General features: G+C 44.2%; 1 protein-coding gene across 1 annotated transcript in view; it reads right to left on the minus strand.

The window, feature by feature from the left end:
* TEK (TEK receptor tyrosine kinase) overlaps positions 1 to 11,473 on the minus strand; it is a 93,685-nt gene extending 82,212 nt beyond the window's left edge. The window contains exon 1 of the mRNA XM_016220517.2: positions 11,343 to 11,473. Coding sequence (XP_016076003.2) covers positions 11,343 to 11,394 — 52 coding nt within the window. The 5' untranslated portion in view covers positions 11,395 to 11,473. The remainder of the gene's footprint in view (positions 1 to 11,342) is intronic.
* Positions 11,474 to 16,505: the final 5,032 nt, after the last annotated feature.

Genomic DNA, 16,505 nt, shown 5'->3' on the forward strand with positions numbered 1-16,505 from the left:
ATGTAGTTGCAACTCCCTCCTCCTTTGGTCTGTCTCACTGAAGGCCTTCAGTTCCCTCTTCTCCTGCCCCCTGGCATAGGTGTTCCCAGAACAACCCCTCGGGCAGCCTCATTCCCTCAGGCTTCATCCTGCATCCTAACATCTCCCAGGAGTATCTGTCCCTGCCCTCTCAGCCTGTCCTACACCAAATTCCCTTCTCCCCAACTCAGTGTCCCAGCTTTACCCCCTGCCACCTCCTTCAGTGTACCCTGGAGTGTTGCCACAGACCCGCTGCCCAATGCTTCTTAAGCCTTGTTTTCCTCATTTCCCATGTGTTCCCTCTGCCTAGAATGCCTCTGCTCATTTCCACTCCTGATTTTCCGCAATCCTACTCCTTCCCCAATGCCGCCTTCCTGCTGAGACCTTGTTCTCTTCAGGATCTCAGCTCCCTTGTTCCCAGAGCCCGCTGGCAGCCTCTATGAGGGCAGAGCTCCTCACCCCCTAAACTGCTGGGCACTGGAGGCCAGGCCCCTCTCTTTACCATCCTTGTAACTCCAATGTCTAGCAGATTCCCAGTGCATATAATGGGCTCAGGAAAGGGGAGCTTGAATGTACCACTGTGACCGACCCCCCCCACTCCTCCACTGGTGGGCACTGCTCATTGGTTTGCTGGCTAACTGCTGGGCCTTTATCAGGGATACCCAACATCCCAAGGGATAAACTAGGTCTTGTCTGTAATTTATTAACAAATATCCCCTTCGCAGATTTCCTGGGAGAAGAAAGATGAGAGTCCAAGACAGTCATTGGAGACACGCTGGTCACCATGAGACTCTCTTGCACTTTGTCCATGTCACTAGGATTGTATTAATTACATGCCCAGTTATCTTTCTACTTTTTATTTGGACTCACACACAGGTATCTCAAAAGGATAGACTAACTCACTTAGTTATAGCAGCGTCTCCCAAACTACATTAATTTATGCACCACTTTCATGATTCTTGCTGAGTCTACATGGTTAATAGAATAATTGTACAACTATTCTATTAACCATTCCCCTTAACTCATCTTTTATTCCTTAGCGTCATGTTAAGCCAGAACAGTCATAAAATTATGTGATTGATATAACACATTTACATATATATGTCTACATACTGATAAATATCATAATTTAAATATTCTTCCAAGCACCACATAAAATCATCTTTCAGGCCAGCAGCAGTCTATCTAGCACACTTAGGGAAGCACTAGGTCGAAACACTGAGTCCAGTGCAAAACTATTTAGAAAGCACTTCTCTGGCAGCCAGTAGACTATGTCTGGTGCTGAAAACATTGAAACCAAACACAGCTGATAGCCTAGTGGGTAAAACCCAAGTAAACTGTAAACCACAAGTTCATTTTCTAAGTATAGGATAGAGGCGAGCGCAAGGGTGCCTATTCCAACACCTCTTGGGCACCAATGCAAACCCTCCCATCCAGCTGTTGCTCCAGCTGCTTCTGCAGGGGCCACTTCTGTGCAGGCCTCTACCAGCCGTGAGCAAGTATAACCTCCAAGTAGCTCACCCAGAGCCCCTGTGAGTACACCTCACTTCCTCCCCCAGAACTTCTTCTGGCACAACAGCAGTAACTCACCAGCTTCTTACACACTTAACTCCTGAATAAAGGGGGAGTGTAACAGTGGATGAACACCCGGCTTCCTTTGCAGGTGAGCATTTCCGAGGCTCATTCCATAAGGCTCCTCAGCAGCTCTGGAGCCCCAGGCACCGTAGCTGTGGCCATGATAAAGCATCTGATACAGTTCTATTCACCTAGTCCCTCACTCCTGCTCGCTGGGTCACTTCCCCAACAATCTACATGCTCCTGTGCCTTTGCCTCAGGCCATGTTTTTGGTGGAATCCAGGCTGAGGCAGGGCCCTTCCCCATGTCAGGAGGTTAAGGAAGACTTCTTGGAAGAAATAACAGCTGGATAGACCTCAAAGCATGAGTAAGTGAGGCAAGTGAAGAAGTGGATGTGCAGAGGGCATTCCTGGCAGAAGCAGCAGCATGCACAAAGGCAAGGAGGCCTGAAAGTGCGTGCCCGGGAACAGCAGAGAGCCTGGCGTGGCTGAAATACACCTCCAGCATAGCACGAGGGACTGAGAATCACAAGAGCCTGGCGAGGCAGGCAAAGGCTGGCTCCCGAAAAGTTGCTCACCACAGCCAACTACCACCCCCACTCTGCTTCTTGGTCTGAAGTGGTAGCAGTGACACACACACACATTCACTGACTCCAAGATGGGTCCAAAAATCCAATAATGAGCTTAGTCAGAAGTGAGGCACATTCCACTGGGAAATGACAATTCTATAGCAAATTGTCAAGAACTAAGAATTAGGTTTGGGATAAATGAGGTAGGGTCCTACAAGAGACAATTACCCTAAAGCTTTGGGTCAGTCAGGACCAGAAAAAAAGAGGAAATTGGGGGCTGGCAGGAGAAAAGTAGGGAGCACCCTATTGTGAGCTGAAAGAGCTGCAGGAAGAAAGTCCCCCACCTGACACCCCCAATTTCTAGCAAAATCCCCAAAACACACAGCTGTAAGCTTTTCTCTCCTTGTCCCTGAGACAAGGCCCAGCTTAGGGTTCCCTTGCTGAGTTTCACCAAGAGAAGCGGTGAGTTCCTACTGGCATAGAATATAGAGTCGCCTGCCCACATGGGTGGTCTGTGATTCGAAAGGACTGGCATAAGGCAATATAAGAGTCTCCAGCATTGTTTATAAGCAAATAACTAAGAGCATTTTATTTTTACTGAGTGCTCAGCATGTACCAACCTTGTACTACATACTTTCAAGTAGTATCTCTTTCAAGAGCTTCCCCCAAATCGCATGATAAATACTGTTGGCCTCATTTCCAGGAACCAGCCTAAGGTGACCATATTACACAGTACAGTGAAGTTTTTGAAAGAGCTCAGAATTTGGGCTCAGGTCATTCTCAATTTGACTCTGGTCTCCACCATTTCCTATTGAGACAAGGGGCTCACACTCAGGACTATTCGCTTTCAAGAGATGGAAACCAACTCAAAATAGTACAAGCTATTAAGGGTGACTGGCTCCCACAACTGGAAGGCGCAGGGGTGGGTCTTAGATATAAAACCACTGGGTCCGGGGACCAAACAACGTCAGAGTGCCTACCTTGGTCCTATTCTCTCTCTCTCTCTCTTTCTCTCTCTCTCGCTCGCTCCTTTCCTCTCTCTAAAAATCAATCAATTGATAAATACACATATATATATGTATTAAAAAAAGAACAATACCTATTGTTCAAGGTTATTGGGAGATAGTAAAACAATATTAAACACTTGGTACATAGAGGTATTCATCTATGGTAGTAATTTTTGTTATTACTGGTACTATTATTGTTTTCTGGTTGTTTTTGACACAGGGATCGGAATTTGAAGCCCATCCCAGATTCCCAGATGTCTAAAGCACTCCTGTCCCCAGGGTGGAGTCCCCTTGGCTCTGCAGCCAGACGCCTTGCACAACCCAGGCCCTGTGTGCCAAGGTTAAGCTGGTTCACCATCTGACGGCTGCAGAGCAGTGAGTGCCTCCCCGGCCCAGCAATGTCAATACTGCCTTCCTGACTCCGCCTATTGTATCTGGAGGAAAGTGGCCGAGCATTGTCTTCCAGCGCTCCCCCCAGGAAGCATGATATCACCCTCTAACAAAAGCGGGAAAGCTGACAGATCTACTGAGATGGGTGTGACCACCACACACACCTCACTGGGCAAGCCCTGGGCAAGGGTCTGTGACAAGCAGAGAGCCAACAGCAGCCACACACCATACCCCTCGACAGGCTGCCTGACGGGCTCCTTTGGCTCTTTTTTAAGTTTTCTCCCTCTGTGTTACACCTGTACCATGTTAGGCACAAAATCACCAGGTAGTGGGAATGCACTCCCTCTGGTCAACAAGTGTTGAAAAGAGTCGGGGTTCTGTCCATCTGGTGGGCCCACCCCACCCTTGTCCCTGCAGCCTTTGGGAAGGAACACAGGGAGAAGGGTAGTCAGATTCCTGAAGAGACAGAAGGCAGTAGAGGACATACACAAAAGCAGGCACGGTTCAGTCTAAAAACATTCTGTACATGTGAAGTGAGTTAGGAAGCTCTGGCTGGGTGGCTCAGTTGGCTGGAGTGTCATCCCATGCACCTGAAATAAAAAAAAGGTTGAGGGTTTGATTCCCAGTCAGCGGACAGACGGGGGGCAACTGATCAATGTTTCTCCCTCGCATCAATGTTTCTCTCTCTCTCTGTCTCCTTTCATCTCTCTCAAATCAATAAAAACATATCCTCAGATGAAGATCTTTAAAAAAAAGAAAAAAAGAAATAGTCTGGCCAGACTGGTGGGAATTGGGTTATCAGTTTTAAATTCCAGAAATAAGGGAGGCAACTTTAGACATTCCCTTTCCTGAAGGCTGGGAGTGATGCCAGCTGATCCTCTGACACCCCTTCCTGCTTGGGTTCCGAGGACTGTCATGCACCTGGCTCTTTGTAAGGCGACACACCTGCAGCCCGGTTCCCCCACACCAGGCCCCGAGGCTGTCACTCTGCTGCTCTCATCTTACTGTCCGCTTCTTAAAACTCTCCTTCCTTAGCTATCACGACCCCAGGCCTCTAAAATCCCAGGAGAGGAATCTGACTGGATTCGCTTCCCCTACCACCGCCCTGACTGCTTCTTCACTGAACCCTCAGCTCTCTCCTCCTCTCCCTTCACTTAAAGCTTCAGATACATTCGTGCCCGTGGCTTCGCTTACCATAAACCAAAAATTTCTATGCCTCAATCCCTTGCCCAGTCCCCTTCTTCTGAGCATCAGACCAGAAAGGCAAATTTTCCTAAATATTTCCCTTTAGCAGGAACCTCAAAGTCAACATGTGCAAAATAACCCCTTGCTCCACCTCAGCCCACCCCCAACCGGCTCCTTCTGCCGCGTTTCACCACCGTTACCCAAACCAGAATCCTGGAGCAGTGTGGCTCTCCCCGCTCCTCTCAACCTCCAGAGGCAGTCAGCCACCAACCCCTAGAGCTTTACCTCCTAAACACTTTTTTTTAATTGATTTCAGAGAGAGGAATGGAGGGGAGAAAGAGAGAAACATCAATGATGAGAGAGAGTCGCCCCCGGCTGGGGATGGAGCCTGCAACCCGGGCATGTGCCCTGACCGGGAATCGAACCTTGACCTCCTGGTTCATGGGTGGTCGCTCAACCACTGAGCCACACCGTCCGGGCACCTCCTAAACACTTTCAGTCCCCCTCTTCATCCAGGCCATCTTATGTGAAGGGTTGGGAAGTCAAATTGGCCCAGGCCTACAGTCTCCGCCATGTCCATTCATCCTCTATGCTATCATCAGGGTGAATTTTCCAAGACATAAATCAGATGACAGGACAAACACAGTGCTAAATTTCAGCACGTACAGCATGAAGTATAAGCGACTTAGAATGGCCTGCAAAGCCCTTCCCAATCGGACCCCAATCTTAATTCTCCACCCCACCCCACATTCCAGCCTTACTCAACTTCCTGGAGCCTGCCCTCTCGTACCCTGCTCCCTCCAAAGGAAAGGTCTTTCTTCCTTTTTTATCTTCTTAGTTTTAAACTCATTTGTCTATAAGTAACTCATAACTACAACTGGCCATAATTTTTGTCAGTATCCCCTATTCCTAGGAGTTCTTGCAAAGTGAGAAAAATTAATGGTATTCATATTAAATTTAGCAATTAATGAAGCTGACATTGTGTTTTTAGACATTTAATTAAACATTTATGTCTAGATTTTAAAGTTTCATTTTTTTAATTGGAGCCAATAAAAATTTTTGTAGCTCTAGAAAAGCTAGATTTTGTACATATCCCTATTATATCATTTATTATGACATCATATAATTCATCTTCCTATATTCATCTTTTCTACTAAAATGTGAGTTTAGCAAGGGGAAAGAAAGACTCATCCTTTTTGCATTCCTGGTATCCAGTACAGTACTTGGCACAAAGTCAGTCAGGGGTGTGGAACCTTTTTTCTGCCAAGGGCCATTTGGATATTTGTTACATCACTCTCGGGCCATACAAACCATCAACTTAAAAGTTAGCTATGAAAAAACCTTGTAGATTTATTGAATTTTGAGTCCTGCCTGCAGTTGCCTTGGCAGGGCCAGAACAAATGATTTCGCAGGCTGCATACGGGCCATGGGCCAGACATTCTCCACCCCTGAAGTAAGTCCTCAATATGTCTTCATTAACTGAAAGAATAGGTGAGTGAATGAGTGAATGAATGAATGAATGAATGAATGAATGGGCAGGCAGTAACTCAATAAATGTCTATTGAATAGAAAATATGTATATCTTATAGGTAGTATTCAACAGTTGTACAATACCTAACATTAGGTAAATCCCTGGTTAAGCCCATTTTCATGAGTATATCTTTTATGTTTCATACCTAAGGGGAAAAAAGGATTTTCTTTTGACCTTTTTTACATCAAGTATTTAACATAAGGCAACCTTTTAAGATATGAGGGAATACTATTTGCAATGTATATGAAATTGATTATTGTTTTTGTTATTATTATTGTTATTATTTTAGTGTGGCTAAAACCCATTCTAGAACATCCCCTTTCTTTCGGGTCTGCTATGCCATACCAAGTGTCTCACTGTGGCATATTAAACCCCACTCAATAAAGATGACTGAATATCAAACACATGCACTATAAAGAATAAAAGAGAAATGATATCTGTTGTCAAAGATGTTAGAGTCTGATTCGGCTAAATCTATGTGCCCAAAGCTCAAAGATACAGCCTGTGTGGTGAGGGAACTCAGAATTAGGAGAACATCATGAGGAAAAGTTGGCCTAGGCACGTTGAGTTGAATTGTGTTTGCAGGGTGGGCACGCAGGATGCCATTTCCAAATGGATGGCACGGCATGAACCAGAACCAAGAGGAAAAATGCACGTATTGTGGAGATGGGCCTGTTTGAGGTAGAAGGGTCATGGAAAGGACGCACGGATAGGGGAGGAAAAGCTTTGGATAGAAGGCCAAGGGTTCTGGCTTGTCAACTGGGCAGTGACCAGCACAACATTTGAGGGACTAGATTTTGTTGAGGTCTTTTAGGAGGAAACTGCTTCTATGAGAAGTAACTCCCTATGCCTTGGAAAAGACTAGATCAGTCTTGAAGTAGCGTCAGCTTCACAGAAACACTTCTCTTTTGATTCTGCTAACTTCATTTATTAAGTGAGCTCTTACTGGCTAAACACCTTACATGCATTATCACACCTGATGCCTATAATGACTTTGGGAAATAGATATTCTCATCCATAAAAGATGAGAAAGCTGTGGCTTAGAGAAGTCAAATAACTTGCTCATGGTCACCCAATTTGGGCTTAACCCCAGGTCTGTGACTCTACTATCCATTCTCGACTCCTCCTGCATTCTTGATTAGCTCTATCTAGTCCCATAGAGCAGTGGCTTCAAAAGACTCATCATAGCACATGTTCATGTTCCTTTTTTTTTCTTTTTCTTCTCAAAAGGCACGTTGAGTTAAAATGCAGTGTCAAGTGACTACATTTGAGTCCACATCCAGGACACATACCCCGTTTGGTTCAATTGGGCAAAGATCTTGGTGGCTTTTCTGAACCCTATCCACCTGCTAAGTGATCAGTGAGGAGCTACAGACAGATGGTAAAATGAAAAGAATGTGAAAGGCAGTGTAGTAACCACCCCACTCTACACCCTCTTTTCACATTCCTAATAGATGATCAGCCAGCCTACGCCTGAACACTCTCCAGCATGTAGCTCACTCCTCAGGGATGTTAATAGAATTTTTAGAAAGTTTTCATCAGTAAAGTGAAACTCAGTCTTGGTGCAACTCCCTCCATCCCCGGATCCTAGATCTGGCAAAACACAATGTTGATCTACAATGTTGTCAATATGGAAACCCTTAAAATCACCGCTGCTCATCTCTTCTTCCTGGCTAAATATTCCCATATGACATGGTTTTTAAAGCACTTACCTTCTTGCTTGCCTACTATGTTTGCTGTCAAATTGCTCAGTGTCTTCAGTGTTTAATAGATATGCTCCAAGCAGTAGAGTGAAGTGATGACTCCTTTTAAATTGGACCCTATATTTCTACTAACGCAAACTGTTACAGCTTATGTATTACCTTTTTAGCAAGCAGAGAAGGTGCTGGTTCCTATGAATTTTGCGTATCACCAAAAGTTTGTGATACTTGGTGAAGCTAGAAGTTTTAACAAACAAGTCTCTCTCACACTGAACATACATAATTTGTTTATTAAACCCAACTGCATAACTTGACATTCATCTATTTTGAAATGGTATCTTCGTGGATTAGTTCACCCTTCTGGCCTAGAGAAATCTATCTGAATCCTGATTCTGTGGTTTAACCAATAATTCATCTACAGGGAATAAGCAGGTGACATGATCACACACACACACCCCAATACACACACACATACATACACACACATGCACACACACACATCTTTTTAGGGGTAGGGCCCCAGGAGACAAATTGATAATGTCAGAAAACTTTGGAGCCCACCCATCTGAATGCCCTAGAGGACATAGCATAGTCTGAGGTGGACTTGGAAGCATCTTTTCCTTCTGGAGAGATGTCTTAGAAGAACTAGGCTCTTTCAGGAAGCTCTCCCAGGGTAGGGCTGAAAAGGAAATGCCGAGACCTCCCAACAAAGACAATGCTTAGGAGGGGGCATTTGTGAAGGAAGCACAACTCCTCCCTCAGAAAGTAATTCCCAGGTGTGTCTCTGGTCCCAGCCTCAGACCCCCACCCTGGATGACTCAGACTTGGTAACTAGCCTACAAGACCAGCCCCAAGGAGGCAGTTCCCTCGCCTTACCCAGGCATGCCTCATCTTGTTACACTTCACTTTACTGTGCTTCACAGATGTGGCGATTTTACAAATCGAAGGCAAGACCCTCCACCAGAGAAAAGATTATGACTCGCTTTCTTGCGATACATTATCGCGGTGGTCTGGAAATGAGCCCACCATCTCTCCAAGGTATGCCTGTAACTGAATTTTCTCTGCCACTCCAGACAAGATATCCACTGTCTCTGAATCCAGGTTGTTATTTAAAATGTCAGATGAGACAGAAAAGAGGTATGAAGGCTCGCTACCAGCGACTTCCCATTGGATCAGTGTTGATCACACAGGACATATTATGATCAAGCAGAGGAGTGATTTTGTTTTTCTGTGTATATACAACTCTTTACAGAAACCAGGCTTGGTTTGGTGAGGATGGGGGAGTAGGGAAAAGTTGGTATGTTTATTAGAACTTGTTTGAAAACTGAAATTGGCCATGATTCTCAATTGGGAGGGAAATGTATCAGAATCTAGGTTTGAGGGAAGTCTTCTAAAACTTACACACCTCTTCCAAACCACATGTGGGTAAGCATCTGCTACCAGAGCAACTTCATTGAGGTAAATATGACATCATTTTTTCAGTGCTATTTGTTCAGGAAAAAAAATGAATAAGAACCCACTGGACTAGAGAGATAAACCCATAAGCCCCTTGCTCCATGACTGTCATCCACCAGTGAAGCTTGGTTTAAAGAATGGGCTTCTATGCCTGTAGATTCTTATTATAATCCCAAGCCTTGGGTATTCATGTTCATCGAGGCACAGGCTGGGAATGTAAGTTAGGATTCAACACAACATACCTACCCCAGAAGCCAGCCTTGCTAGCATCACGCTCCCTTTTCAACAAGAGCTTGAAACCCTTCTGTTTGTGCCTCTCCCTGCTGACATCTGTGCTGTTTTCAGGGAACTAAGGTCTAGACATGGAGCCACTCTTGTGGCCACATAACTCTGATTTTATGACAGCCTTTCTAAGCCTATATTGCCATACATAGTCGCTTTAGGGAAAAAAAGTAAATTAAAACAATTGTGTGTGTGTGTGTGTTTTAACCTAAAAAGTAGCTCAGAGCAACTGTAGACTCCTCAGCTTTGATTACTATAATCCCTGGTGTAGAATCAGTTCTAGATTTCACATCACTGATACATATGCTACACAGAGAAATAGCAAGCCAAAATGAAATTATGATAGTAAAGGTGCATATTATTAGAAAAAAAATCAACATTGTTTCTATATTAATATGAGCAGTTTCTATGTAAGCACTGATACCATCTCAGATAATCTTCCATTATCAATAACTTACATTACACGTTCTTAGTTTAAAAATATTATCAAAGCCTCAATATAATTGGTTGTTAGAAGCAAACTGAAGAGCTTTAACCAAACGACTTTATATGCAATTCCGGTATATTATTGGGTTAAGTTTTTGAATATTTAAGATTTCAAACACACAGAAAAATTTTTAAAAATAACATAACAGGCTTTTATGTATATTTGGATCAAATTCCATTAGTGTAATATAACCTGCACCATTAAGTCAGTAAGTTTCCTCCAATTCATTTCCAGTATCACTTCTATTTTCATTACAATAACTAGAAGGCTTTCTAACTGAAGGGGAGAGACCAATGGTGATTACAGTTGTGATTTATTAGCACTTCAGGTTCGATACCACTTTCAGTCAGTGCCCATAGGACGAGTGCACCACAGAGCAGCCACAACTGAGAATCTAAACAAGGCATTAAATCTAAAAACACTGGGCCAACCATTCCTGAAATCCACAACAGGTTTCGATACTCTCCCCTGCCCAGTGAGCTGGGTAAGTACCTAAACTTTCATTTCATTGGGCCAATAAAGATTTGATGCCAAATATTTTAGACAAAACAAAAATTATATAGCCTTAAACTCCTTGACCCCAACTATAAGAAAAAACAAGAAACTTATTTTGACTAATTTGACTGCTTTGAATAAAATAGGATGCGGCTATGAAATCTGCAGAAAAGCATTTTTGTTCTCATTTAAAAATGACAAATGTGTTCCCTGCCATTAGTGGGTCCCATAATTCTCAGCATGAATGTCATTGTTTAAAAAATTACCGAAGACTTTCTTTGAAGGAGATAAAACCAGGTTTCTTGTTTTTTTTTAAATTAAGGAAACAATCCCTAATGAGGAACAGTAAGATAATGCACCAAGAAAACAAGCCTCTTGAAATAAAGTGAACTTATCAATCCTCGTGGAGTCTGGGGCAGCCCAGGGGGCAATCACGCTAAAGAGAAACTCAGGAAAAATCAGCTCCTGCCCCAGGGACTGTGCATTTCAGTCCTCACACGTATTAAATGGAGTGTTACATACTAAATAGAGAAACCGTGCCCATGCCGCAGCTGCTTCTTGTTAACCAGCCCTAAGAAATAGTGAGAGAGCCCAGAATCGGTTTAAAAAAAAACAAAAAAAAACTAAATAAAATAAAGCCAAATCTTACCAGAAAGGAGCAAGCTGACTCCACAGAGAACTAAGCCAGCTAAAGAGTCCATGCTTCCCCAAATCTCTCCATCCAGTTTCCGCAGATGTGCATGAGGGCCCCAGGATCCTTTCAAGCACCCCGAGGTTTGTGACTTTCCATTCTCACGTTCTCCTAGGGTCTTGTTTACAAGGCAGAGGCAAGAAGGAACAGTCCAGAAGCAGGCTATAACAGTCTCATTTCTGTCTCTGAGCGCAGGGAGTTTTAAGTTCCTTTTTCCTGTTTCCTTTGTAGATTAGGATGGGAAAGGCTGTATCTTAAAGGCATTTGGTATCAGCAGGGCTGGGGGCACCGCAAACCCTCTACATCTTGCAATTCATCAAAACACTTATCTATCGCTGCTGCTTCTGCTGCTTTGGCTGCTGCTGGAGGGGTGGAGGAATTTTTGTTGGAAGTGTGGGTCCTGGTCAGCATTTTCCCAAACAATAGGGGTATCCTCTCATGGGCGGGAGACAGAACAGCAAGCCCTCCACCTATGTGTGGTATGCGATGAAGGAAGAGCGGCCCGCCTCGGCCTCCTGACAGCTCTCCCGGGCCCACTCGGGATCCCGGGCAGAGGGGGCTTCTGGGCGTGCGGAGCAGTTTGTGCTTTTGTTTCCTCGTTTTAGCCCACGTGGTTTGAATTGGGAAAAGACGTTTTCGTGATGAGAGAACACAACCCGCGAGGCAGTTAATCTGGCTAATTACCGGTGAGGTCAATGTCAGTGTGGCCACGGAGACCAGAGTCCAAAATTGTTAGCCTGTTTTCTTTCACACAGATGATTTATTTGTTGGGCAAGAACCCAAAGATATCCATGCAACTAGCTATGGCTTTCATTGTTATTACTAATTCATCTGAAGGTGATCTAATTTCTTCAAGAACTTGGCGGAGGAGAATTTTAGTAATGAGAGGGATTTTGTGGTTATTGGCCAGTGGCATGTCAGGAAAAAAAATTACATACAAAATTTTAAAAATAACCTGTGTAAAAAACAAACATTATAAGTGATCAGATCAGGATATAAATATTATTATTCATCAGAGCAGAGAGAGTACGTAGGCCAAAAGGAAAAATAGCCATTGGAGTAACCATCGCTAAAATGAGATCAGAGATCCTTAATTTTTCCAGATAATAATTTCTCCCTAACGTGAACTGTGACTTTAGAGAGTTAATGCTGCTCTTCACCCTGTCTTCAAGCGTGAGGAAAATAACTGTCTGCTCCTTTCCCACTCACCACAGGGAAAGGCAGATGTTGCTAGTCTTGCCTAATTTCTGTGCCAGGTTTCATCACGTCAGCAATGATCTTGAGAACCAATTGATGCCTCCCATCTGCTGGGGTAGAAGGCTCAGGCTCTGTTTGCAAGCAGAGCTGGGTTCAAATGCTGGCTCAGCCACACGTGTGGCCTGAGACAAGATACTTAGTCTCTTTGAGTCTCAGCAGGTATAAAATGGCAATAATATCTTATTTGGGGGGGTTTTGGGAGGGTTAAATGAGAGTTAAAAATGCATACAAATACCTGGCACTGGGCCTAATTCACAGAATTCATTTTCTTTAGTCTTTCCAGTTTGTTTCTGATTTCAGTCCCAGGAGCTGCTGCCAGAAAGCCAGTCTCTAATCCCAGAAATGGCTCTACGTTTGTTGGTGTAAACAACCAGCCTAGGAGTCGGAGACTCTGGGTTCTAGGCCCAGCTCTGCCATGATCCTCCTGCCTGTGTGAGGCCTTTGGACAAGTCATTTGCCATCTCTAGGCCTCAGTTACTCAACTGTAACATGAAGGATTTAGACTGGATATGATTAATTTCCCTTCTGATTGTAACACCTCACAAGTCTGAATGACTAAGTCGTCCCACTCTCAGCACCCCCACGTTGATTCCTAGGTCCTTCCACCTGGGCAGTTCAGGGAAGAGGCTAGCTTTGTACCTGTCACTGGGAGGGTCACAAATGTGCCTTATTTTAAGGACATGGTGGCTGAGGCCTACTGAGTTGTACTGGCCCCAGGCCCCAAGGAGCAGCAACGAAAGGCCTTGGAAATGACCAGACTCCCGGGTAGCTGCCTCCCTGGGCACAGCTTCCTCTGTTTGTGCTTGATGTCCAACGAGGAAATCATCCTGGCTCCCGCTCCCGCCTGCTGGCTGGTTCTGTGGGCTGGAGATGCTTCCTCTTCTGGGCTGTCTCCCTCTGCTATCCTTCCCCCATCACCCAGGAAGATCTACCCTTACTCAAAATTGTTAGTCAAGTTCTTTCTCTCTCCCTTACCCAGGATGACTCCGTTTCATTCCTCTCTCTGTAATTCAGAAATTTTGCTCAGTTTATATCTCCAGTATTCCAAAGAGCTATGTAGTTTTATCTCATCCGTTTAATCCTTTCCACTATTATCCAGAATATTGACTCCACGTAATAAATACTGCTGGATTTCCTGAGCTTGTGATTATGCAGCTGATCAAAAGGCAGGGCAACCTTCCTCTGGGACATCTGCATCTTTAGCACGTAATTTTCAAGAGTCAAGTGTAGACAAAAGTGCCCAGACTTGCTCTGCTCCAGCTTTCTGCCCCATGGAGGTAAGAACATGGAGAACCAGCCAAGGAACAATAATATGAGCTTCATGCACTGTGGGGCCAACAGGGCAGCAGAGCTGACTGGCAACAGACTGGGCAGTTGCAAAACTGGATGGCATGCCAGGGTTTCCAAGGGAAGGGAGAGGCTACATCCACGTCTGTTAGGACTTTTCCCCAATACATCGCATGTTAAGGAAACACCACGTACTTGGTTGGACATGACCACAGCCCTTCTCTAGAAAGCTGGCTGCGGCCATCACTGGGGCATCTGCATTCCCTAGACAGCCGTGTTGGGGTCCAGCTGGATGAGCTCTCTACCCGCCGCTGCTCCAGCCACCTTGGAAGGTTGAAACGGACTCCCCCTCCTTGCCTGATTAACTCCCAGTTATCGTTTCCCTCTCAGTCTAAGAAATGTCTTCCCTGACTCACATCAGCCCTGCCCTGTTGTTCTCTTGCACGCCCTGTTCTTTTATTCCGCTGTACTAATCACAAGTGGTAATCATATAACTTTATCTTTCTGTGTCTCTTTCCCCTACTTGACTGCAGTCTTCAAGAGGTAGGGACCATGTCTAATTTATTCATCACTGAATTCCCAGACCTGAGCATAGTATCTGGAACATAGTCTTAAATGAATGCTTAATAAACTAATAAATAAACATGCTCCCATTGTTACTCATATACTCATATCTAGAATAGTTTCTGGAGACAGGCAAACCCAAACTACATGTTATAGCTGTATGACCTGGGCAACTGAATTCACATTGTGAACCTCAAATTCTTCATCTCTGAAATGTGAAAAAATAGTACCTAATTAGTGAGATAATATGTGTACAATATCTGGCACAAGTGAGTATTAGATGAAAGGTCTCTAGATATTCCTGCCCAGTCATGACCACCACCTCCATTCCTGAACTGTTACATAGAGCAATTTTCAGTGAGGAAACGAGGTCTCACACGAGATAAAGAACTGGACCAGCTGTGCATTAGAACCCTGGTTTTTCTGCCTCCAATGTTTATAAGTTTAATATATGGTTCTCTTTTCATAGTTCACCTTTGGATCACATTGTGTAGAAAAGTAAATAAAGGGAAGTATAGGAAACATCAGAAACACCAACAGGGTGTACCCAGACCTTAGGAAAGTATTTGAAATGAATCTTTGACAGGTAATGGAAAAGTGTGATGACACTGAGAAATGCCAGCAGTTCTCATTGTGCTTCCAAAATAGTAATAACTGCTATCGCGATCTGTGGTCCCTCCACGGCCTTGCGCCAGGGAAATCAAAGGGGCTTCCTCACGACTCAGGCTTACTCACTTCAGTCTGATGTATCTGGACACACTGAGACCAGAACAAAAAAGAGCCAAATTAAACCAACAAACAAGCACACAAAACAAACAAGGCATTGGCCTGATACTTCATCTTTTTCTCTGCCTTCTGCACTTTATATATGAAAACAATCTATAAAAAAACATTTTTGAGACAGATTGATAAAATTATCAATGGATAATAATGTTTGCCAAGAGATGTGGAAAATAACTTGCACAACGTTGTTATGATTGGTTTCATATGTCTGGAGGTCAGTATCACAAATAATGTAAATCTTAGATGTATATCCTCTGGCCCAGAAAATCCACTTTGATGTTATACCCCAATGCAAAATCAAAGATGTGCCCCCCAATTTATGGAAGCATTGTTGATAATAGTCAAAACCTGGAAATAATGTAAATAGCCAACAAAATGAATTATTTCTATAAATCATGGCACACAATGAAATACCAGACAAATGGCAAAATGTTATGGTGGAAGCATATGGACATGGAAAGATGTAAAAAGGTGTTTATGGTATATTGTTGACTGAAAAAAATGCAGTTTGAATAGTGTGAAATTTATACACACACACACAAATATACACCAAAATGTTAAAAGTTATTATTTCTGGATTGTTGGAAAACTAATTTTATATTCTTCTTTATAATTTTCTAAAATTTCAACATTTGAAAACATGATAAGCATGTATGTACAAATTAAGAAGATTGGGGGGAAATCCTTGAGGCAACAGGATGCACCTTAAAATCCCATTGGCAATAAGTAACAGAATCCAAGAGACCTCAGCCTCCAGGAGGTGAGGCGGGCAGCTTGGGGTGTCGACTTCCCACCACGCCCGTGGCCCTGGCATCCTGCCTTTTGCAGGGCCGTGGGCACTGAACCACCAGAGCCACCACATCTGGCTTCTCAAGGGCTTTCAGGAGCTTTTTTGTGAACTGCTGTGCTTAACCGGGGCCAGCAGAAAAGGCAGGGTCATCAGCGAGTAAGTGTTGGCCTTCCGCCAGGACATCACAGCTGAAATGGCAACACCCGCTCTGGTCTGGAGTGGGGCAGATGGCCATGGAAAACGCCTGGCCCCCTCGGAACCCCATTGACTCGAAACCTTTGTTTTTAGCACCTGAATGGCAAGCACTGTGCTAGAAGCTGTGGGAAGAGATGCAGCTGCAGAAGATGTGGTCTCTGCTTTCGAAGGTCGCAATAACACAAGCCTCGGGTGTCAACAGTGCGTCAGAGCAGGAGAGGGTGAGGATGAGCTCCGGCGCCGCG

The sequence above is a fragment of the Miniopterus natalensis genome, chromosome 12 (genome assembly GCF_054644295.1).
Source record: "Miniopterus natalensis isolate mMinNat1 chromosome 12, mMinNat1.hap1, whole genome shotgun sequence".
NCBI lineage: Eukaryota > Metazoa > Chordata > Mammalia > Chiroptera > Miniopteridae > Miniopterus > Miniopterus natalensis.